This window comes from Anser cygnoides, chromosome 1 (assembly GCF_040182565.1).
Source record: "Anser cygnoides isolate HZ-2024a breed goose chromosome 1, Taihu_goose_T2T_genome, whole genome shotgun sequence".
Taxonomy (NCBI): domain Eukaryota; kingdom Metazoa; phylum Chordata; class Aves; order Anseriformes; family Anatidae; genus Anser; species Anser cygnoides.
In genome coordinates, this window is record NC_089873.1 from 146,084,403 (window position 1) to 146,108,493 (window position 24,091).

Sequence of the window (24,091 nt, forward strand, 5' to 3'; positions counted from 1 at the left end):
CGTGGCCTCCGAAACCGGCGGTGATGCAGCAGGTTTGCACTGGGCGGGCAGCCTTATTTCGGGGGCGCGGGGGCAGGCTGCCAAGCGGCAGCTGCCTTTGCCAAGCACCTTGTTTGGAGCCGTGACCGCTCGGCTCATCTATTTGGGGAATGAAGCAAAGCGCTCGGCAGGGCTCGCCGGCCACCGAGCCGTCTCGGTAAGAGTCCCCGTGGGCTGCCACCGGGGTGGGCAGCCAGGCTGGAAGGCTCTCCAGAGAAAGCAGTTCAGTTTTTCCTGGAGGGAGACAGAAGGCAGCTTTCCCTCTGAGACAATAAAGCAGCGCGTTTGTTTTGCTGCTGTTTTTCATGACAGCAGCGGGACGCTTCCCCTCCTCTCCCTGCCGTTTCCTTTGTCACCTCCCCAGCAGTCACCTTTGGCTGCTGAGCAGATCCCCGTGTGCCAGGAGGAGCCGCTCTGTCGTCTTCCTTCCTGCCTACCTTTTCTCCCCTGCTGCACCCTGGGGAGACTTAAGATGTCCCAGTGAAAATACAAAGTGTTTTTAACAGCCTGGTTCAGATCTTGGCAGCAAGTCTCCAGCAAAACGACAAAAAGAAGAGAAAGATGGCCAGCTGCTGTGCATTTGTGGATTACCAGACCATCCCCGTAGAAGATGTGTTTTGTTTCAGTAGCAGGAAGGCCCTTTTTAAACTCCTGGCACGCTCCTTTCTTCCCTAATGGGAAACGAGTCGGGAATAACTCTGCTGGCAGCAGTGGCTAGAGGCCTGGAGAACAAGGCTGCTTCTGCTTACTGCATGTATGGAGTCGCCGTGCCTCACGGGGCTGCCCCTTGGAAAAAGCTAGGGCGGTGAAATCAGGCTTTTTGGATGGACATCTTATTGCTCCACCTGGAGCAGACAAAAACAGGGCTTGAGCTCCGGCCAAGCCCTGCAACTGGTGAGGGCGCAGCCTCCTCGGCCTGTTACAGCCCGTGTACAGCCCTGTACAAGACAGGCAACCAGACCCACAGGCAGGTAAATACGCTGGGCCACGCCGCCTCGGCCCCACCTGCCGCCATGTCCTGTGGCACGTGGGGGGCTACCAAGAGGAGTGAAAAGGAAGACACCTGACCAAACCCATTCCCAAAATCTGGCCTGCTTGCTTTTCAGCGGAAGAATTGTGGTGTTGTGTTGGCTAGGTGATGGGAAGACGGCGATGGGTGAGCCCTGAGGGGTCTCGGCCTTGTCCTCTGCTGGGTGCTTATCAGCCACCTCAGCCAGTGCTGAGAGGTGTGGTGCAATGTGGTCGTGACACAGACCCTCTGCGAGAGGCTCGAGGATGATTTTTATTTAGATGCTGAAGGCATATGAACAAGCAGTAGCCTTGACTGGGATTTCTGTCATGTCCTTTGTCATCTATTTCTCATTTCTCTGCGTGTTCCCTCTGGTCTTCTTCCTGCCCTCCTCCGCTTTCTCTGCTCCCTCTCAGACCGGCAAATTCCTTGGCTGCCAAGACTCTGTGTGTCACCAGCACAAAGTGCTTGTGGCTTTGCTGTCTAACCGATTGCTAACGGGGTTGAGTCAGTTCCACGCTAGAGGTAGTTACCCAGGACCGCTTTCCAAAACCCCTTTTCATTTTGGCTTGGCGTTACACGTTCCTGGAAGCTGCCTGCCCCAAGCATTGCGGGAGTGCAGGCCCGTGGCTGCCAGTGCCTCCCCTAGTAAGCAGCACAACATAGGTTTCTGAAGAGAGTGCAACCATAAAATGATTGCCACATTGGTAGGGCATTCTGTGGTTAAGGAATGATGAATTTTTATGATTCCTTCTTTTTTTCCCAGTCTTGCTCTCTCCGTTCCCTAATGTCCACTATAAATTACTTTCGGTGTTCAACTCTATGGAGCGTTCTTGCATTGGGTAATTGCTCTAAACCCAGCACCGACAACCAAGCTCCATTTTAACTCCTTCATCAGTTGCCCATTATAATACCCTTGGCAGTTCAGCTAATGGCCTGCGAGGCAAAACAGAAAACAAACTGTCCCCCTGTATCTATGCCTTCGCTGAAGTGCTGACAAGAAGGAAGATGCCTAGAGATATATTCAGCACATACGACTTAGAAGATGGAAGTGGAGCATTAAAGGCCATTTTTACAGTGTAATTACTATGCCGTGGTATTAAAACAATATTTACCTAATGACAGCAGTCTCCTCCTTGTGCTTTACCTTGCTGTTTTGCCCATGATAAAGTGTTGTTGGAATCCACCCCTCAGCAGACAGGAGCTGCGGACACGTTTGCCGGGGAACATGTTCGCTCACATAGGTTGCTCGTAAAACAGCTCTCCCGGGCCCGAAAAGATTTCTTCTGTCATCAGCCGGCAGCGAAGCCCCTTTCCAGCATCTGGGCTGCATGACAGCCTGGCGCTGGAATGTGCTCCTCCGCAGCCCAGCTTTTAACTTGAAGCTCTGGCAGGGCGCTGGGTAGGTCTGGCTCCGTGACACGGAGCTGTGAAAGTCAATCGCTTCGTTTGGGAACAAGGGGAAGCCCAGCATATTCTTTAGCCGCCTTTGCCTCCAGCTCCTTTGCAGTCTAAGCACAGAATATACACGCCCGTGAAAGCAATTAGAGAGATATGGACTTCCAGCGCAGAGCTCACCCCTACGCGATCCCGGAGGACGAAGAGATCGCCCACGAGGTCGCTCGCGATGGCCACAACTCTGCGGGAAACGAAGGCGAGAAACCAGTGTCAAAACTGCAGCGTAGGCACAGTGACATAAAACTCTACAAAGAGTTTTGTGACTTTTATGCAAGATTGTAAGTTGGCTCTGTTCACCTTTGGGGCGTGACCGCGGTGATGCCGTTGGCATACGGTACCCAGGGCTTTTACCGTCTGAGCTCTGGGCAGGCTGCGGGAGCTGTTCTCTAACGCAGCCTCTGCCGCTGCTCTGTGCTTGATACGGTGCCAGTTGTAATCATCGGCGAAAATTTGAGCTGTTGCTGTGAACTTAATCTGTAATTGCGTCAGAAATTTTTATCAGCAGTTGAAACTGGGTTGGCGTTTGCCAAGTAGTCTCAGATTTTAGGCTGTTGCTTACTTGGGGCAAGCGTATAGACCATTTCACTAACGCAGAACTGTTGCGTGCATCGCTGTTTTCACACAACATGTGTTTCAAATCAAAGTATACAAGTGCTTTTGCATATCGAGGAGGAAAACTTTATGCTTTCATTAGCTTTCAGAGTTTGTTTCATGTTTTTGCTTGCATTTTGTCTCTGACAGCACTTAACATCAAGTACCTTCACAGCATAACGTCCTTAGTACTCAAACTGTTGAGGTGATGACGAAGGATCACAGTTTTTATTATGATTACCGCTCATTTAAATTAATAAAGAGGATGGCTTAAGTGACTTTCTTCCCCCCCCCATCTTAGTGTGGCTAACTTTATACTTAACCACATTTTGTAGTATAATCACTGCACTTTTTCAGTGTGCTTGTCTCTTGCATATGAAATAGACCATTCCCCCGTCTGACCTCCTCTGTGAAATCTGCCCAGTCATTGTTTCACTGTGAGGACAGCGAATATTTTGATAGCAGTCACTGTTGTCCTCTTCTGCAGAGAGCTCCAGAGAGAGAGGAAAAAAAACCAGCTAATAATAACTGGTCAGATGTGACCTTGTGTAGGGTTCTTCCGTGGCACAGCGTAAGAAATAGATAAAGCACATTCCTTTTTGAACCGTGTGATAAATGTAAGCGGTGCTGTGCAAGGAAAGGGTTTGATTCTTGTTGAACCTGGTGGGAGCCAAGAGGTGTTAACCCCTCGAGCGGAAAAGCTTGGCATCTTGCACAGGACCGAGTGCTCCGTGCTTACAGATGCAGCAGATTTCTTTTCTGTATCAAAACGTGTGCCTGTGTGCACGTACATGTAAAATAACGTCTTAATAAGCTTCCACGTAGATGTTAGGGTCAGTCTTTTCGTCAGCTGTGTTACGATTGTGTGAAACTAAACCACTGCCCTGTATTTGTTCTCTGCTACCAGATGATATCGGGGCAGAGAGGTGATCCTGAAAGGCATAGTTCTGGGAGTCCAGGCATAAGTAAGAAAATACTTGCAAAGGAAAAATTGAATGAGCCTTTTTCTGGTACTAGAGTCTTATTAACTGTACCGCAGTTGTCCTGGCTGTTGCAGATGTGGACACAATCCCAGTGAAGCTGCTAATTCCTCTGCTATGTTGCAGCTAGCACACTGTCATTTTATGGTCTTTGAGAAGCAGCCAGGGTTGCTATTTGAGTATTTTTCCCCTGGTGTTGACCTATGCCTGAGTCACGGTGGAGCATCCCAGCACTGTGGCCAGAGCAGTTCCACCTTGTCCCTTGTCCATGGCCTGATGCTGGGCTGTTGTGAGCTGCTCTAACCCAGACGAGCCATAACAAACCAACCCAAAATCCCTTGACTACAAACTAAATTTCTAAAACAACTTCAAGCAATGTAAAGATGATGTAAGGAAAGACTGCCTACTCTAGTTTTCAGTAATCTGCCAGACTAAACACATTATAATCTTCCATATTTCTTGCTTAGAGCTTTTGAATCAGTGTTGTTTTATGTATTTTAGAACTATGAATTATTTTAGAGTTGTCGTATTTTCCGATGTGATGCCAGTCTTCAATTGTTGTTAACATTTGCCCGTGCTGTCTGTTATTCTGATGTATTTTACCGTTTTTACAATACTTCTTTGAATTACCTGCCTTTTCATATCATAAAAAGACGGTAAATGTATCTGTGACACTGCATCTATTTGTTTTTTTTTTAATTAATTGTTATTAGAGTATGTTGTAGGGTTTTTGTTTCTAAAGAGTTTAGGGACAGGGGGAAATGGCAGTTTTACTGCTAAAGGAACACCACAAGACATTAAGTCCATGGAAAATCTTACTCTGAGTCACAGTCAGTGGCGTTACCTTTTGGGGCTAATTTTCTTTCTGTTTCCTCTGTGTTTTTTTTATGGCAGCAACATGGCGAATGCGCTCGCGAATGCCATCTGTGAGCGCTGTAGAGGTGGCTTTGCACCAGCAGAGAAAATTGTCAACAGCAACGGTGAGCTGTACCACGAGCAGTGCTTCGTGTGCGCCCAGTGCTTCCAGCAGTTTCCTGAAGGGCTCTTCTACGAGGTAAGCCGGGAGAAGTAACTCCGGGCAGATCAGTAGCTTAGGAAGTGCTGTGGAAGAAATTGGGAGAGAGGGAGAAAAAGTAGAGGGAGAAAAAGTAGAGGGAGAAAAAAGGGGAAATGTTTCTGTGCCCATTTGGAGGACATCTGGTATAAGTTAGAACCTTATTGAAATGTGTAGCCTAATGTTATCACAGTTGAGAAAAGAACTACTGGAGATTTCCCTCCCACTGCATTTTTTTTCCTTGAAATCTGTAAGCACTATATATTGTATCAGAAATGTAGGGAAAGCATCCTTCTTAGAGGAGAGCCCTCATATAGAGGGAACTCCCAGCATTCTGCAGTCCTCAGGAGGTTTATTGCTGAGGGAGTGAGGCCTGCACAGCATCTGAATATTGCTGGTAGAGATGACCTGTAAGCCAGCGTGCTGAGGTCAAGGTGTGTTGACAGCCCAAATCAGATGTGGCCCAAGTCAGGTCAACCCTAGAATCAGGTAAACCTGGAGTTTAATGTGCTTTCGAGGGAAAAAACCCACTCCCACTCAGTTTTCTTAGCCCCAGCTGGATTGCCCTTAAGCTCAAGGTGTGTTTTGGTATCAGAATTGTTTTCTTCCGCCTTCCCTTACTGTGGGGATTCAGAGGTGGCAAGTGCAAAATGGCTTTAGTGAAAGCTGTAGACTAGTTCATAAAACCTGAAGTGATCAGTGTAAGGAAGGGTAGATCATTACCTTTTACTCCCATCATTTAGGGAATTATTACCTGAAGTTCGTGGATGGGGAGCAGAAGCTCAAGCAGATACGACAGAGTTCTCAAAAGTATCAAATTTCTTCAGTTGCATCTGAAAATCCTATTCTAATCCACTTTCACACAGAGCGTGCCAGCGTGTCAAGAGCACAACAGTTCATCTTCCACAGTAGTATTTTTGTTTCTACAGAGCCATGCTATATGGTGAGGAGGAGGAGGCTGGGGGAGGAGTGTTGATTGGAAAAGAGAATGGCAAAAGGGATTCCTGGGTTTGCTTTCTCTTACCTTGCTTGAGGATCAAAAGATTTTTCAGTGCAGTAGGGATAGTGTTGCACAATTTGTGGCAGATGAGCCTCTAGTGGTCCATAAAACATCAAAAGGTGAGCTGCAAAACGGTAGCAATTAAGAAAAGACAATACAAACAAAACACCCCCTAGATGCTTACACATTGCATTATAATTGTTAATATATACTGAGTTGCTGCCTGCCGGCAGGCATGCTAAAGGGTCTGCCCTAAGTGTTGAGACCTGAGGCAAATGTAAAGTGATACAAATATTTTAGAACTAAAACATTTGTTAATAAAATTGTCTTAAAGGAATAAAATGTATTTTCTCTAAATAACGAGGGCTTTATTCATAAAACCTCTTTCAGAAAATGGAATGGCCCTTTGTTTGAGATAACAGTTTGAGAAACACTGCTCCAGGCAGCCTGTATCTCCTAGAGGATGGAGGAGGACTGCAATGGAAAGAAAGTCCTATGTTTGCACCTAGTCCAGGAATATTACAACCTTCCTGTTGCTCACATGTTGCCATACCTGAACCTCTTTGGCAGGGGAAAGCATCCTGATGGTGTTTAAATATATTGGATATGAGCATTTTGCCTCCTATTGCTACTTTCTTCTTGAGAAATGTTGCAGAGAAAGTGGAGGGTTTCAGCTAAGAAAAGTTACCTTTTGCCACAGCTACTGTAGGGATAAAATTATGATTGGGATTAAGAGAATATCCGAAGACTTCTGTGTGGCTTGAACTTCAGGCCACTGTTCTGCCTCTAGTCCTCCTAGTGTCTACCACAAGATCTTGCAGTTCCTCTCCATACCAGCAAGCCTGCCTGCTGCTGTTGAAGAGATGATGGTTCAGATGATGGCTCAGAAATCTCACCCAGCCTTCCTCTATAGCGGCCTGTACTTGGCATCTTCTGAAGAAAGTGAAGGTCCATATTGTGCCAGCCCTTGCGCCTTTGGGGCTGTTTCAGCTTGGAAATCTTCGGCAGGGCCCTCTCCTCTGTCTCTGCACCCTTTAGGGTGTCCACACTTGTCCTGTGTTGCCAGCATAGCTCTCACCTAGCACTTGAGAGGTCAGTGAGATGATGGCAGTGGAAACCCTGCCATGGTTCCTGGTGGTGCTCCTTAGGGAGAAGGAGGGACAAGGGCAGAGCTTGCTCTTCTTTCACATGAGTTGGTGTAGCACTTAGGCGTGCAAGTCGGGAATGTAATGGGTGACAGCATTTTGGGGGAGAGGGAGGAACAGGAACAGCCCGAAGCAGGTAGAGGGTGGGCTTAGGTTTGCCAGTGCTCCGGAGATGGCTGACAGTGCTCTGAGATGATCTGTATCACCGTGAGGAAACAGTGACTGGAGAAGAAGGGCAGAAAGGTTATCTTCTTCCGACTGGTTTAATGCACCCTTGAACAAGATGCATGTGGAGGTGTGGCCAGGCAACGTGTTTTTCTGAGCAGGTTCCCTGTGGGTAAATGCAGGCATTGTTGGTAGACCTGCATCACTTCGTGTTTGTTCTGTGTCCCGTTTAGCTAAGCCAGTGTTTCTTGGAAATGATTTCGGGAAGTCAAATATTCTCCCCCTGCCTATCACGAGCGTTGCAGAGTTCCCCCAGTTAGTCATTAAGCTGCTTATCACATCTGCACTCAAACGCTGCCATGTGATAAGCTTTCGTGCTGGGTGCTCCACCGTGGTGGGGTGGAACTGGTCGGGCTGCACTGGAAGAAATGCAGGTGTAGGTAGGTCTGCTGCGCTGCAGGACGCGTCTGCAGTCTGCGTTCCCTACAGCCGCTGCCACGCAGTTTTGTAACCCAGCAGAGCGTGCGGTCCTGTACTTACAGCAGAACAGCCTGCTTGCATGGGCAGCTTTGGTGGCACCGTGCCCAGAGGGACAGGTTGTCCCTCTTCGCCTTGTAATTACTCAGTGGCTTTTTCTCAAGACCGTGTTATTCCTGGGTTCAGCAATTGTCCTTCCCTAGAGGTCTGTCCCACCGGGGACCGCGGGCACTTCACCTTCAGACAGCAGAAGTCAGGAGAGATGAAGCCTACCTGGAGTGCAGCTGTTTGTTTAAAGCCCTTTTGGGGCAGTAAGAGCCTCTTTCTATGCCCTTCCAGAAAAAGGCCAGCCTGCTCTGTGCTGAGGGGCGGGGAGATGAAAGGGTTTAGAGAGGTGCAGCCCACGGGGGAAGAAATACAGCAAAATCCTAATGAAGGACTCCCAAGAGTACTCCTATAATTGGGGAATCTGTATTGCTTTGTTATTGTAATTATCACTGAAATAGAAAGATGCATGACTTTTGCTTTATGAGGCCTAAATGAGAGGAGAGTTCCTTTTAGTTTTTGTTTATTTTTTTAAGTAGTTTCTAACTACCTATAGCGAGATAAAAGGAAAGTGCAGCTGCAGTGAGCTTCTCAGATTTATTTCTATTCCATTTGCACCTGGAGTGTGTTCTTAAATTGGGCTCTACCAAAAACTACCTTAGAGGAAGTGTCTTTAAAGAAGCAGGTTTTAGGCATGTCTTCCCATGTCCTAGGTTAGTAAAGATGCGGAGATCAGCTGGAGATAATGTTGTGGTGAAATGTTCTGAAATGAAACGCAGAGCTATGCAACTAACCCATGGACCTCCACCAGTTCAATGACCTTGCTTTTAAAATACATGCTGTGGGACTTGTTACGGAAGCTTAAGGCTTTCTCTAGGGGGGGAGCTGCTGGGTCATCCACAAATGCAGCACAAACGAGCCAAGAAGGTTGAAAATACAAACAACACGGAATAGTAACCAACCTGCCCGACACAAACCTGTTTGGTCTGCCCAGATCAACATGTGGTGGCTCTGAAATCCAAGCAGACCCGTGCATCTTCCATTGTACCAACTGTTTACACAAAGCTGGAAGCTTTCTGCTTTTCTTCAGTTTAAAAAGGATTATATTTGGCAGGAAGCAAGCACAATTCTGAACTAACCAATAATTTCCATTAATTTTCATTAGTCAGTCCCCTGTCTCTCAATTTAAAAACAACTACAACAACAACAAACTCCAATTAGAAGTTCATCTGTTTTAGAGTATTACATTGAAAAAAGCCTCGATAAATTGCTAGGATAGACTTCTGGAAGAGTCTGTATATATCTCATATGTCTTTCTGATCCTTGTAGGTGCAGTTCAGGTTGGGCACAGGAATTAAGTTTCTGCTCTCAAGTTTCCAGTGACTTCTAGACTATTTCATTAAATCACAACCCTGCCAATGGCTCTGTATATTGCACAAGTAATTACTATATCGTATTTGATCCTTGAAATTTCATAGTGTAAAAGGTTATTGCTGTATTTGCTATCCATGCACCAAAACTTAATTTGTGGGTAGCATTTTATGCTATTTGCTTTGTTTTGTGTTAGACTCAGTACAAAGAAGGAACTGGGGTTTTCCTGCTATCCCTCTTTCCAGTGTTTTAAACTGAGACATTGAAATCCAAACATACCTAATATTGTCTGTCTGGTTTTAACATGCTAGTTGGCATTTGTGTCTACTAATGATGTGCCTGAAGGTATCTAAACATTTCCCTTCACTTCAGGACATACTCGCCTACATGTTTTTACATATTTCTTGGTTAGGTTGCTAATGCAGTGCTGTAGAATTTTTTTTCCATAGTTTTTTTCTCTGTGAGCTTGAACTACAACTGAACTTCTTTAAGCTTTGAAAAAATTCAGCTCCAAATCCCTTTAGATCAGCTCCCAATTTCATCTAGTCAATTTAGAGAGTTTTGTTTCTTAAAATTCCCTCAAACAACCATTGTGAAGGAAAAGCATTATTTCTCTGTATGTTTGGCTGTACTGCTCCATAAATTGTGAGGATTTCTGTCCCTGGGGGTTCTTCCTCCCCCCAGACTTACTTCCTCCAGTGTGCTGGGCCATTCTTACAGGAAATGCAGAGTGGGGAAGGGATCAAATGGGTTCAGAGAAAATGCTTCCCCCCAGGAAAGGTTTTCGAAAGCTAATTTCCTGCCCAGAATCCTATCGGTTGCATCAGATTGTTGTCAGTCTGTCAAAATTCAGGCATCTGTTGTGAGGTAAAGGGGTGACAGAAAAATGCCACATGCTCTAAACAGTATTAAAGGATTAGTGTTTTATTAATGCCATGTGCTGACTAGTAGCTGACTTAAGGTGGGTGAATTTGGTGCCCGTTTCTCTAGCAGATGGTCAGGTTTGTTTTTTTGTGCAACTCCTCATCTTCTGCTACCCAGTTGCATCTGGAAACATCCTGGTATGTTACAGTATTTATGTCAAGGGCATGCTCCTAATCCCTCTAACTCTCGGCTTGTTTTCCATTTGCAGTTTGAAGGGAGGAAGTACTGTGAACATGATTTTCAAATGCTTTTCGCCCCTTGCTGCCATCAGTGTGGTAAGTTTTACGTTGAGGCAAAGTGCTTCCCACTGATCACAAATGGGAAGTCAGCGTATTGCTGGGGGAAGATGTGCAACCCTTCTGTATCTCCTCTGGGAGGTGGCCCCACACATCTGAACTTCCAGAATGAACTAGGCTTCAGAGAACCTGGGGAGCTGCTTTTCCTACAGGTCATCAATCAGTAGGTTTTTTAAAAAAGGTTTGCGTTATTTGAGTGAACAGCTAAGCTGTTGGTCCAGTGACCCAATGAACAGACCATTTCATGGTTATCTGTACCTACATGCATGTGCTTATATTCAGCCCTTCTCATGCAGCTGAAACCCTCCAGCGAGTCTGTCATCCCTTTTGACAGTTATAACCCATCCGTGTTGTCCTCCTCCATGGAAGCAGGGACAGTCTTCATCATCTACTCTTACCATCAGCTGATGAGTCAGCTGGTCCCCTTTCATATTTCTGAAACAAATTCCTTCAGCATCTGATGTCTAACCTGTGTAACGCTGAAGGCTGCCTTTTGTCAATTTGTCTGATGATGTAAATGCTTGCGTATCTGCTACGCTGTAATCAATTGCCAGGTTTTTTACCCTCTGTGTTCTCTGTGTGTGACACATTTGCTTGGGCAGGGCTGAGAAGTCATTACTGTACCATTGCTTGAGCTGGTCGGGAAGCTCTTGTTTTTCCGCGGTGCCTTGGCAAGCCGCTACAACTTCTGCTTATCTTAGTAAGGCCTTTCCCTTGTGCAGAGGGAGGGGCTGGGTGCTGGGAAAGGGGGAAGCAGATGTTCTGGAGCTTTGAATTTAAAGCTGCAGATTTGAACAAGGAGGGGAAAGGGAAGAGGAAGAAGGGGCTTAATGGTGATATCTGAGCAAACCTGAAGTATGCGGCAAACCAGAAAGTGTCTCACTTCATTCCGTCTGCAGGCAGGCCAGTCACTTCCCAAGCATGAGGACCTGTTGTATTCCTCCAGTCACTCTGCAGCCCCCTTCCTTTGTCCCCTTCCTGCTCCTCTGTGCCAGGGCTTCCCCGTCTGCATCCCTGCTTCTGGCCTGCAAAGGATTTTCGCAAACCCTCCTCTCTAACCTCTTCAAACAGAAAGTGCTGCTCTTCCTGCACGCCAGCATTGTTCACACACGGCTCCTCTCTGTTAGCACTGTTACTCGCCTTTGGTGGGCTGGGCAGAGGAGGCTTTACCTCTTCAGCACCCAGGAGCCTTTTGCAGGATACCAGAAGCTGTTCTGGTCCCAGGCAGAGGGGTATGGAGGAGCTACACCATGTATCTCCAGGGTTTCTCCTGCCCAGCTCCACATCTAAAACAGCTTCAGCTGCTCCTACCCTGGCTCCTCATAGCACCGGCTCTGTTAAAAGCTCATCAGTTTTACGGACTGACTTGTTCTGACAGATGGGTTAAAAGTAAGTGACTTTGCTGGAGGGTGTGACTGGCTGGCTGGGCTGCCTCCCAGGTCACTCTGCTCTCTTACCTACAGCGCCTTATGGGTCCTAACTGAAACTGGGCTTTTCCAGTGTTTGGATTTACTAAGGGTGGCCAAAATCAACAGGGCTGTTGTCAGCAGTGATGCCTCAAGCTTTCCTGACGTTTTTAGAGTCCATCAGGTTTTATTCTTGAAAAGCTATGACTTCATGGGAATGCCACAGAGTTGCATGCTAGACTTCCTTTCATCCACATCTGTTATCTGATGGATCGCTCCTCTTTGACAGCTGTTTGATTTGTAGGCTCTTTGGAGCCACGATTCAGCCTTCCTCAGCACCAGGAAGCTGAGCTCCCAGCACGTTTTAGGCAGAGTGCTCTGGGGCACTGCTCAGGGGCCTTGGCTACAACGTCCATGTAGGGAACAACTAAACACGTGTCCCGTGTGTGGTGGACATGGCTCCACTGCCTGTGCAGTGGAGTCACACAGTGCATGCACAACGGTAATTTTAACACTTTTTCAATGCCTTGCAGGACAGGACTCCTTGTGGTAGGTTAGAAGTTGTTGTGTGTGTTGGATTTACTGTTTAGTAAGTGCATTCTCCCACTGCATCTTTGCACTTTGACTTCATAGTTGTTGTTGTTTTTTTTTTTTCTTTTCTGTTTTTTCCAGTAGGTCCAACACCACCCAAGCTCAGTTCGGTTGTGCTTAGAGTATAGAGCCCCTTCAAGGCTAGATTACAGACCTAGTGGAGTAGAAGCCACTACTGTGTAAATGACAATTTAAAATTGTCCTCTTCTATAAGAGGAGAAAGGCAAAGATGATAAGGAGACAAGAATGCCATATTATATAAAGAACTCTGTATATTTTGCAAGAGTTTGAGATCAGATGAGAAAAAAAACAGATAAAGGACTGGAAAAGGATAATTGCAGAGAGAAGGTGGAAAAAGGCTTATATATAAAGAACAGAAGGTTGTCCATCAGCAAGGACATCTGCTTCTGACCCACAGCACAAAAAAAAAAAAAAAAGCAAACAAAAACAACCCAAATTACAGAGTTTAGAACCAGAACTGCAACACTGAAATTATTAATATATTCTACCAGATTTGGGGGGAGGTGGGCAGTATATGAGGAGAGGATGATGATGCAATTGTAGTGATTCACTTGTGGGTTTCTTTTAACTTTGTCTAGCGTGGTATTGTAAATTCTTGTCATTGTGTTTCTTACAGGTGAGTTCATTATTGGTCGTGTTATTAAGGCTATGAACAATAGTTGGCATCCAGAATGCTTCTGCTGTGACATCTGCCAACAAGTATTGGCAGATATTGGATTTGTCAAGAATGCTGGGAGGTAGGTCTTCATCCTTCTGTTACTGCTCATGAATAAAATGAAATGAGAGGTGGGACTTAGAAGTTATGGCCCTTAAAACTTTCCAGTTGAGATGGAGTAACTGAAGTGGCTTTTATGAGAAAAAGGTCTAAGGGTGCATCACAAAATTAAGAATGAATAGCTTAAAATATGCACATAAAATCTTAACCATTTATCTACCTCAACACCAGATTACTTGTCAGCACCAGGTCTCATCTGTACCTGGTGACATTTCAGGATTGGTAGGGTACATTCTGATCAGAGAGACAACATTCAGATGTAGAAGTATTGTATTTTTTTAAATCAATTTTTGTTTTTCCAACATTGGTTTCCAATTCGGGTCCAGTTCAGCACCTTATTCATTAATAAATGTTTTCAGCTCATCGGGATCCTTCACTTTTTTACCAGCTGTGATCACAATGATGTTTTGCAAGTGGATTATATGGCCATGGACTTCATAAGTTTAATATGACATACATGGTTGTTTTTATAGAATTAGGACCTGTGTGGCCATCCAGCTTCCAAGCTAAATTTTTAAGAGTTTGAGAGTAAAATATTCAGCAGTGAGAATCTGTAGTGAACATTGTTTTCTGTGTTTTGACACAGCTTAAATTCAAATAAGTTGAAGAAATGATAGTTCTGTGGTGATTGGAAATACAGTGATAGCCCTCCTTCTTCTGCACTTGGTTTACCTACCAAAGAAATTGTTTTAAAGACTTTTTCTTCCAAAAAAGGCTGATTGAAATGAAGTTCTAATAGATGTTTGATTTATATTTTTCACGGTACTAACTGGTGCTGGTACTTACCTATGTTTTTTATGTTGTTTCAGACATCTCTGCCGTCCTTGCCATAACAGGGAAAAGGCCAGAGGCTTGGGAAAGTACATTTGCCAGAAGTGTCATGCCATTATTGACGAACAGCCTCTCATATTCAAAAATGATCCTTATCACCCTGATCACTTCAACTGTGCAAACTGCGGGTAACTTGAGTTCTGCAAAGGAAGACAAGAAAATGCTGTTTTTATTTGATTCTTCCGTTTACATTTTAAAGTGAAATCCAGTACTGTTAAACAGTCAAAAGGGAGAGCTTTGGGTTGCATTGTAGCCAGATGTGTGTCTGGTTATCGCTTTTGGGATGGTGGAGTTAGATATTTAGTTCAAACAACAGCTGATATGTTAGGCAGTAATGAAAGATTGTAATCTGCAGCATTTTCTTAGGAAATATGAAGTCTGGGCACAGGTAAATGGTTTTGTAGCAGCAAAATGATTGATAGCTTCTTTTTCTGCAACAAAGGGTAGAAAAGTGATCCTCCTTACCTGCTTGAGTTACTATCTTGCCCATGTTATTTCTTTTTAGCTGAGTTGCATGAAAAATTTTGTTCTTTCCTTTTAAAGACATTTTCTTAGAAGCTTTCCCTTACCTCATTTTATCAGCTTCTGCAACTGTAGTCTACATAGCTTCATGTTTCTACATCCTCCCCAGAAGCACAGATCAGGGGACATTGTAGGATATAGCACACATTATTAGTTGTTTATTTTTGGTACAAAGGAAGCTATCGTTTCAGTGCTGTAGCAAAGGCTGATTTGAAAATCAACCTGTAGTATTGCGTCAGTGCCAGTGTCAGCTCATATTTTTCTTTCTCTGATGTTTTATACCACAGGGAAAATGTAAAGAATTGCATTTTCCTTTCAGTTACATTTATGTAAAGCTAAAATAAACAGGTGATAAGAGGACCAGAATAGAAGCCAAGCATGACTACAGCTTTCAAACACGTTTGAAAACAGCTCAGTAGCTATTTTCAGAGAGACTTAATGCATTGTACTTAGCAGGGTTTTCTCAGTTTACTATGGAATCAGTCTTGTTTCAAAAAAAAAAAAAAATGAATTGCCATATTTGATGCTGCTAGATCCATTATTGTAGTATAAATCCAATTTCTAAAACAAATGCTAAAAATTAGATTATCTCCAGAAACTCTCAAGAGTTGAAATCATTCAGTTCCTTTATTCATGCTCTCAATTAATTAACTTTTGAACAGGAAGGAGCTTACTGCTGATGCTCGTGAGTTGAAGGGAGAATTATATTGTTTACCCTGCCATGACAAAATGGGTGTCCCCATCTGTGGAGCATGTAGAAGACCAATTGAAGGACGAGTGGTGAATGCTATGGGCAAACAGTGGCATGTGGAGGTAAACAATAGCTGATACATTGTCTTTCACAAATGTAAATATTAACATACCTGGAATATTGCTGATCAGTCTACATGAAAGGATTAGAAAAGTATGCAGGAATAATGAGTATATACATTCTCCTAATCCTATTTTCAACCTTCTCATGTCTGGTCTTTCACTGTGAAATGAGAGTAATTTCCAACCTTGCAGAGACCTTTGACTGTGAAGCTAAAATCATTAATCAGAGGAAGCACTGCCAGGCCCTTATAGAAGAAAATTTCACAAAGTGAAGAGCGGGATATATGGAAAGGCAGTAAAGTTCTGTGATAACTGTAATATTACTGGGCACCATAATATTCTTAAGTCTTTCACAGTTAACCTGCTACAGGTAAAGCACTTCATGGGAGGGTTTCATATTTCAAGGGCATGTACAAGACTTAGTTCCATATCTTCGTTTTAAATTAGGAAGATAAGTGGTCTATTCCTTTTGTTTAGAAAATCTCCTCCAGCAAGAGCTTTCTTCACAAGAGTGTAATGATGGTGCTTATTATTTAATCTCTCTTCATTCTGTTCGTTGATAACACATCACTTTGCTTCCTTTTTTTGTAACTTTTGGATTGAAATGTTGAAGACAAGTTTTAATTCTCCTTTTCAAGAGAATCAGTGGCTCAGTAGACGTGACATTCACATTGTTTGATTTGCTTTCCAGAAAAAATACAGTTACTTCCAAGTAATCCAAAAATGTATATAATTTTCTTCATAGCATTTTGTTTGTGCGAAATGTGAAAAGCCATTCCTGGGTCATCGTCATTATGAGAGAAAAGGCTTGGCATATTGTGAAACCCACTACAATCAGGTAAGGTTGCATATTTTTAGTAATTGTGTTGTTAAACTCATGAATTGATTTTATTAAAGGAGATGGAAGACCATAGATATTCTTCTGATTTCTCATAATCACCTGTGGTTATAAAGCTAATTAGCAGATGTTCTGTTGCAGTTAATTTATATCGGTTTCTCTAATTATAAATCTGGCATTGAAAAACATAACTGCAGGGATTTCACAAAGACTAGATGGGCTAATCAGTATCGAGTTGTTCTTCAAGCTTAGTGGCGCTTATGTAGAGCTGTTTCAAGCTTTTGCATATCTGCGAGATGAGAGCAGCTAATAACACCGAATCTTTCCCAAGAAATATAAGAAGATTTGCCATTCAGGAGCTGTGGTTTGACACGAAGCCTTTGTGAGTAGCGTGTTTTTTTTCTGCTACTCTAAGATGATCCTATGTTAGGATACACAGCATCACCCAGCTCATTCGTTCAGCTGCCTAAGACTACAAAGACTTAATTTGTCAGAGGACACCACCTAGTGACCACTTGCATTTAAATAAGAGCTATATACAGTTCCCTGCAGACGCCCTTAATTGTGCAGTGCAGCACTGTAAGGTGTAAACCATTATTATTTGGAAGCCAACCACAAGGTGTCACGTACACACCTTTGCTTGGCTGAAGTAGGCATTATCTCTGGGAGTTGTAAGGCATCTGCTAATTACAGATGGATTCTTAATTTGTCAGCGATGAAGGGCAGATGATTGAAATGTTGCTGGCACACTTGTAGGCAATAAATGCCGTGACATTAGTAGAAATAGCTGCATCCATGACAGGGCAAGAACGTACACCAGGCAAGAGTTGTATGTTGAAGGAATGTCATTCGCTACATCAGCTCCTACAGTTAGAAAAAAAATACATGAAATTTTGGGCATACAAAACCATTCATAGATTGTTACATTGTGGACAGATGTTAAGTATGGAAATGGAATGAAGGATTTCTGGCCTTTTATTTATTGATTGATTGATTTTAAGAAAAATAAATTAAGCATAGCATTTCCTTACAGCTTTTGCCAGAAAAAGTAGCATGTTGTTCTAGTCTTGCTTGTAAGTCCAAATGTTAAATTGGATGATTACTAAAGATCTGTATGTGACTTTGCTTTGACTTAAATGTTCAGGATTAGAGAAATAGTAAAACAAAACAACACAACATTTTTAGAGTGTCAAGCAGATGTAAACAGATGTTTTCATCTTCGACATTACCGAGACTTTTTCTGATAAGATGATGCAAAACTTAATAGGAAAACACAAGCAGACCTGCTAATTTTCTCTTTTTTTTTTACTGAAATAAACAGCAAAGCTACTGTGCCCATCAGCCAAAATAGAGTTTTGTTATTTTGAGAAGCTACTCTTGGTAAAATCATTCAATTAAAAATTCATTACTTCTCCTTCCTCTTCAGCTGTTCGGTGATGTTTGTTTCCATTGCAATCGTGTGATTGAAGGAGATGGTAAGCACTTTTCTGACTGTTTTCTTAACGTTACATTTTGATGGAAGTTCTCTCTTAACAGCGAAAGTAAGGCCGTTGTTGAATCCCTGGCTGTTCTCATTAAACCAAAACAGGCCATTATCTTGATCAGAAATTAGGATAGATCTGATTAGTCAGAGGCCAAATAGTAGGAAGACCTTGTAGTGAATGTTTTGTGATAGTGGAAGATCACCCAGCGTCTAAAGAGAGCTGTGGTCAGCTGGAAACCCTTTAGTAACAAGCAAAGGCCAGGGATGCTGGGAGATGCACTGGTGGCTTCCTGCCCCACCTACCTTAAAAATGAACACATGCAACTGTGAGAATGACTACATTGGCATCTTCTCAAATGAATTTAGGGATCATGATCCGGATTTGAAAAAGAATTTAGATATTTAAAGATTTAGGTGGGCTTTCTAATGGTTTTTTTTAAGTGCCTAACTTTCATTATTTCAATCCACTTCCTGGAGGTATTTGCCTATCTATCTCAGGCACCTGTCTTTTGAAAATCTAGGCTGATGATAATTTCACAAAACCAGGAAGGAATTGTAAAGATCTGTCCTGTGAAGGCATAAGCGGAAATGAGTGTTTTAATTTTGGGGGGCAGGGGGAGGGATTATTTTGGATGCTTTTTGGCATTTTATCATAGCTGGTTGTCCAAAGGCAAATCATTCTACCTGCAATAATGCCACATTACTTTGTTCCTGGTTACACCTGCCTGAAGTAAACACTGTAATACCAATGTTAGCCTCACCTAAACCAAAGCTATTAGCAAAGTGGGCGGAAGCCTCTAGCTTTTAAAAGGAGCCATAAGGTAGTTCATAGTCATGTAAATATAGGGTGAGACCCACATTCTGGGAATGTGCTTTCCCCACATTTTTGGGACTGGACTGTACCTGCAGAACAACAATCCAGAAGGCTTTGGAGGAAGCTGTATCTTACCCTTCGCTGAAATCCTGAATGAAGAGAACTGGGGCTTGAAGCGAATGAATAACTCAGCCTTGCCTGATCACCACATCTCTGTGTGTTTCTTACGTTACACCGTGTAATCTGACTCCCATATTGTATGTGTCAGCCACTGAACTGAACAGATTGTAATGTCGTCATTTCTTTATTTTCATGGTGTGTCTTCAATTATTCTACATTTCTTCTTTCACTCCTGCACAGAAATTTGACACTGCTGTCACAAATGATGAGTATCCAGTACTTTATTTTCTCTCTCTCTGGTGAAACAGACATCTGTGGCAACAGTTTTTCAAGAGAGTGTCTATGACTGTATTGGAGAGGTTGCTTATAAGCGAAGACTTTCATCTGCTTAGTATTATTTTGGCAAGCGGGTGAATAACTGTATGCTTCTGTGGATGTGCTTGGCCCAATAGTGTAGGAAAAAAAAGTTTTGCATGACAATGTGCTGGTTCTGTTTGCTGCTGACAAAATGTTGCATTTTAGGGGAAAAGCATTGCATTGCCCTGGATCCTCTACATTTGGTTAAAAAGAGAAGCAAGTTTTGGCAAGGAACGTTGGGAAGGTATACTGTGAAAGAGAGGAGGAACAGAAAAGAGAGATAAAGAACAAAGAGAAAAAGCTTTCTCTCCAAAACAAAGAGTAAAAATATATTCATGTTTATCATGATAAAGTGATTTATCTCGTTAGTCCATAACTTTTTTTCACTTTGGTACCTCTGATTTACCAGCAGTGTCCTGATTCCTAGCTTCAAGTTAGTTTCTTCAACCAGGCAAGTGCTATAGTTGATGGCACTGCGGTCTGAGCAGGGTCTGGGGAATGAAACAGAATAAAAACATAAACACCCTTTTGCTGGATTGCTTTTCAGCTGAAAAAGTCTCCTGGTCATGTTTGAAACATGGCCTCATAAAACAGTTGCCTGAGGTCAGCATGCTATGAGATGAGGTAGAAGCAAGCAACGCGAGTCAGAAATTTGTTAAAATGGTCTTGCTGGTGACCATAGCATTGTATGTACCCTCAGAGACAGCTTTATCAACACTTCATGGTCCCACTGCACAGCATTCACATGTGCCTATGTGCCTTCCTAGTCTTGCCATGTTATTGTTATGGTCCTCAATACTTGATATAAGAATCAAATGATTGTTCTTCATGTCTCGTGAACATTACAGCTTTTTCTTTATATGTATATTTTTTGTAATGCTAATGATTTCCTTTTTTTTTTCGCTTGCTCTAGTTGTGTCTGCTCTGAATAAGGCATGGTGTGTGAACTGTTTCGCTTGTTCAACCTGCAACACTAAGTTAACACTCAAGTAAGTTTATTGATAGGTGTGATGCCTTCAAAATGGATCGGTGGTTATCTTTACAGTGGAAATGTTGCTGTAGTTTAACTGTTACGGTACAAAAACCATACAATCAGCACTGAGAAAATTGCGCCTGTTTCTTCCTCTTGCTCTATTTACTAATCTACATCTTTTTCAGCTGTCTGTTCAGTTCTTCCTTCAGTTAAGTCTTCTTAACTCTCCTCCTTTTCTGTCCCTTTATTTTTTCTGTTTAACTCTAAAGGGATAAGTTTGTCGAAATTGATCTAAAACCTGTCTGCAAACATTGTTATGAGAAAATGCCAGATGAATTTAAGCGACGCCTTGCCAAACGGGAACGTGAAGCGAAGGATAAAGAGAAGCAGAAAAAGAAAAAGCCAATCTGTCTGTAAACTTTTTTTCCTTCTCACCACCACCTCTGCTCCTTTCTTCTTTGGTTAGTGCTAAGGGTGCTTTTATTTAAAATTTTTGCATGCATTCATGGCAATCAAAACCAAAATATTTTTCACACAACTGCAAACTCAGAATAATGTTATTTCATTATCTTATGTTTAGTCTGCCTTGCTCTGCAATGAGATTTGAAAGGCCTTTTAAGTGACACAGCTAATAAATATGGACACTTGGGAGAAGACTGCATAACTCGCATGCAGTACTGTAATTACTGTCTACAATGTATATAACCTTGTGGCAGTAACTTCATAGACATGTATAAATTGGAGCTGTATTTTTTTGTCTGTGCACATGTGCTATGATACTTACTTTTTTCAATATCCTTGCCATTAAAAATGGGACTTTTTTTTTCTTTGCCTTGTCATTTTAGGAATAAATTTGTTGAATTTGATATGAAGCCTGTCTGCAAAAAGTGCTATGAAAAGTTTCCTCTAGAGCTGAAGAAAAGACTGAAGAAACTAGCTGAAACTTTGGGAAGGAAGTGAAGACTTATCTGCTCTCCCTGTTCTTTATGAAAATGTTATACGTATTACTCGTGGGGGGGGGGACGAGACGACTTTGAGGCTGCAATCAGAGAACAGATTGTGATGCATGCCTTTCAATCAAATCGAGATATTTTGAAATTTTCCATTCTCTATACATGTACATGTATACTTATTTGTTGATAAATAGGCCACACTTACAGACTAAATTAAATATCAACTCACCTGAAAGGTTTCTGACCCTGATAATGCAGTTGAACTGGTACAAGTGCACCATTGTGCACAGTAATCTCTGTGGAATTTTAGATAGAAAATACTCTTGTGAATACCTGCAAAGACACACTTTGCAAATGTGTCCAACGTTACGGACACGTAGTGTCATTTATATTACTGAAAGTATCGATGTGCAAATTAAGCATGAGGATAAAACTTTAAGTGTCTAGGGCAAGAAACCAAACATACCTCACTTCGTGGAAAAAAAACATGCCTAGATTTCAGGTCAAATAGTCTCATTAAGGAGCCTGGTTTCAGATGATTTGAAAAGTATCGTGTTTCTAAATACAGTCACTGTACAAATGACCTGCTTCTGATAGTTTGTGCTTACATGATGAATCTTTGTACATCAGACTTAGCATGAAATATCTATATGAAGTCTATATTCCTACTGCAAGAAATGAGCATACTCAGAACTACTTGAATTTTGCTATATTCCATTCAGAGTAACACATTAACTTTTATATATGCTTTTGCATTGTATTTACTTTTTGTGCCTTATTCTGCTGGACCATACATAACAGTGTTCCATTAAATATATATATATAGTTTTATTTTTATTTCATATTTTTATGCAGAAACTATATACAAGGTATTTTCAAAAGATAACATACTTTGCCTTAATTATTCAGGATGCAAGAGGAATTTTGTTACAAATGTGAACACCTGAGGTTTAAATTTAGCTTCTTGGCTTCTTTAACTTCTACAACAGTAATGGAAATGCATATTTCAATTAACTGGCAATATTACTTTTACACTGTGAGTGTAAATATATGTGGTTTGATCCTGCTAGGATCTATTTCTTTAGTCATCCTCAAGAACTGAGCTCACAAGGCATCAGAATTCCTTATAACATACACCTGATTGTTTTATACCGTTGACTTCTATTCATGCACACCTGTTATATTTTTCCTTTTTCTATTGAAAATACAGTTACTTAGGAATTCTTGATGGTACTGTGTTATCAAGTACACGTGTTTTTTTTTTCTTTTTCACACTAGTGACTTACACGGATTTTGTGTAATTGCATCATAGCAAGCAAAATTTCCTTTCCTGTTTATGGAAAACTAGTTGCTTCAAAACATCTTTCCAGTGTCATCAATAAAGGCTATGTTATTAAAACTTGTATCACGTCTCTTAAATGAGTGTTTGAGATGGGTGGAAAAGCGGCGAGGCAGCCTTTCTTCCCTATGCTTCTACCTGTGACTATGTAAATACTTCCTTATCCTGATTTAAAGGAGACATACGCCTAACCTACGTATGCACTTTAGTTTTTAGGTTTAAGAAAGAAACTGCAGTTTGTTTCATAACGAACAACTTGGTTCTTCTGGCTGTTTTCTGAATCGGCACAGTCACTAGGTTTTCCTAAAGAAAATACCTTGTCTGAGTTTAAAATGCATACCTTCCTACCACATTTTTCTCTCCTGTTTTCAATGTAATGCGGCTTTCACCTCAAACCTACAGTTTAGTGCTAGGTAAGGTATTTTTTATTGTTATTATTGTATATATTTATTCAGTACAGTAACAGTTCAGTAGCTGAATGCAGTCCTTATTGTGTTCATGACAAGAAGTCCTCTCCCCCCCCAAAAAAAAAGTTTATATAACTAGCCTGATAACACCGTTGGGATTTTGGACTATGCAATGGATCCAGGAGACCACTCTCAGCAATACGTCCTTTAAATTGTAATTCAGTTCTTCTAGTTTTTTCACGCTCCACTGAGAGCATGCACAGCCCTACTGCTCAAAGAGTGGGGTGGAAACAGTCCCTGACCCCGAGAGGCATGGCCTGCCTTGCGTGGTTATATCCACCCAGCACACGGCAGCCTCGTTTGCGCCTCCTGCAGGCTCTGCGGTAACCCTGTGACCTGAAGTCAATGTTTTTTGCTGTTTCCAAGTTCTTGATCATGAAGACTGCGCTCTGGTGCAGTAGCACCAAGGTCGTGGCCTCTGTGTCATTAACACCAGTGTATGTGTTTCAGACCCCACTGTGTAGCACTAAGAGCATGCAAGGGTTCAGGGGTTCAAAGCCTGCTGCGTCACAGAAATATTTCTGAAGGATGGGGCCGCTAGAGGCCAGGTAGTCCAAACCTCTGCTCAAAGCAGGTCTAACTTAAAAGCTGCACCAACACCGAAAGTCTTACCCAGCCAAGTTTTGAGTATCTCCAAGGAAGATCTCACAAGCCTCTGTAGGCAGTATGTCACAGTGTTTAATCACCCTCCAGGTGTTTTTTTTTTTTTTCTTCTATTCTTATTATTGGAGCCCTCTCTCCAGTGGAGGGTTGCCCAAATTCACACTGCTCCCTTGGGAGCTGTCTTTGGAGTGAACTATCATTGAAATAATACCCATGGATTTTGTCATCAAGAGCATTATTAAAAGCAGTGCAAAACAGGGAGGGAGCTAGCAATTAGACAATTAACCTGGACAATTACAGGTCTAGTGCTGAAGCTTACTTCCTGGTCTGTCAGTATTATAAATATTTCACGTAGCTGGACGTGCTTTCTTTAAAGAGGCTGAGTTTATTACTGTTTTTTTGAACCTTGACCCCTACTAGGTCTCTCAAAGGAGGCTGTGGGCCTGGGATTTAGGAACGGATGCCTCAGCTTTGCCCCCTTTTTACTGCATGGGATCAATCATGCATGAGCAAGAGAGATTCCTTTTGAAGCTCCTGCTTAGAATAACAGTAGGGAGCGCTTCAGAAAGCCCAATGGATGTAGCTGTAGGGGGAAGGAGCTGAGCCTAAAGCCTTTCTGCCTCCAGCAGTG

The 24,091-nt window shown here is 42.6% G+C and overlaps 1 protein-coding gene and 1 long non-coding RNA gene across 11 annotated transcripts in view; one reads left to right on the forward strand and one right to left on the reverse strand.

Annotated features, from left to right (window-relative positions):
* Positions 1-22,454, forward strand: part of LOC106041662 (LIM and senescent cell antigen-like-containing domain protein 1) — a 66,768-nt gene extending 44,314 nt beyond the window's left edge. For 5 of the 8 annotated variants that reach the window (XM_066985104.1, XM_066985118.1, XM_066985111.1 and 2 more), the window contains exons 2-11: positions 4,972-5,131; positions 10,467-10,533; positions 13,189-13,309; positions 14,157-14,306; positions 15,363-15,513; positions 16,259-16,351; positions 17,778-17,826; positions 20,039-20,114; positions 20,368-20,559; positions 20,944-22,454. In XM_066985104.1, coding sequence (XP_066841205.1) covers positions 4,972-5,131; positions 10,467-10,533; positions 13,189-13,309; positions 14,157-14,306; positions 15,363-15,513; positions 16,259-16,351; positions 17,778-17,826; positions 20,039-20,114; positions 20,368-20,515 — 1,015 coding nt within the window. In that variant the 3' untranslated portion in view covers positions 20,516-20,559; positions 20,944-22,454. Of the gene's footprint in view, positions 1-2,462; positions 2,785-4,971; positions 5,132-10,466; positions 10,534-13,188; positions 13,310-14,156; positions 14,307-15,362; positions 15,514-16,258; positions 16,352-17,777; positions 17,827-20,038; positions 20,115-20,367; positions 20,560-20,943 lie in introns of those variants that run through there. The other 3 variants (XM_048077897.2, XM_048077890.2, XM_048077891.2) reach the window with 3 other exon arrangements.
* On the reverse strand, positions 6,415-20,044 carry LOC136787816 (uncharacterized). 3 transcript variants are annotated; one of them, XR_010826936.1, is made up of 4 exons: positions 19,521-20,044; positions 16,986-17,215; positions 14,134-14,318; positions 6,415-8,155 (listed from the first exon to the last, which is right to left on the reverse strand). It is a non-coding gene; the product is annotated as an uncharacterized lncRNA (long non-coding RNA). The 3 variants fall into 3 exon arrangements; XR_010826934.1 differs by having other exon boundaries at positions 15,564-17,215; XR_010826935.1 differs by lacking the exon at positions 16,986-17,215.
* Positions 22,455-24,091: the final 1,637 nt, after the last annotated feature.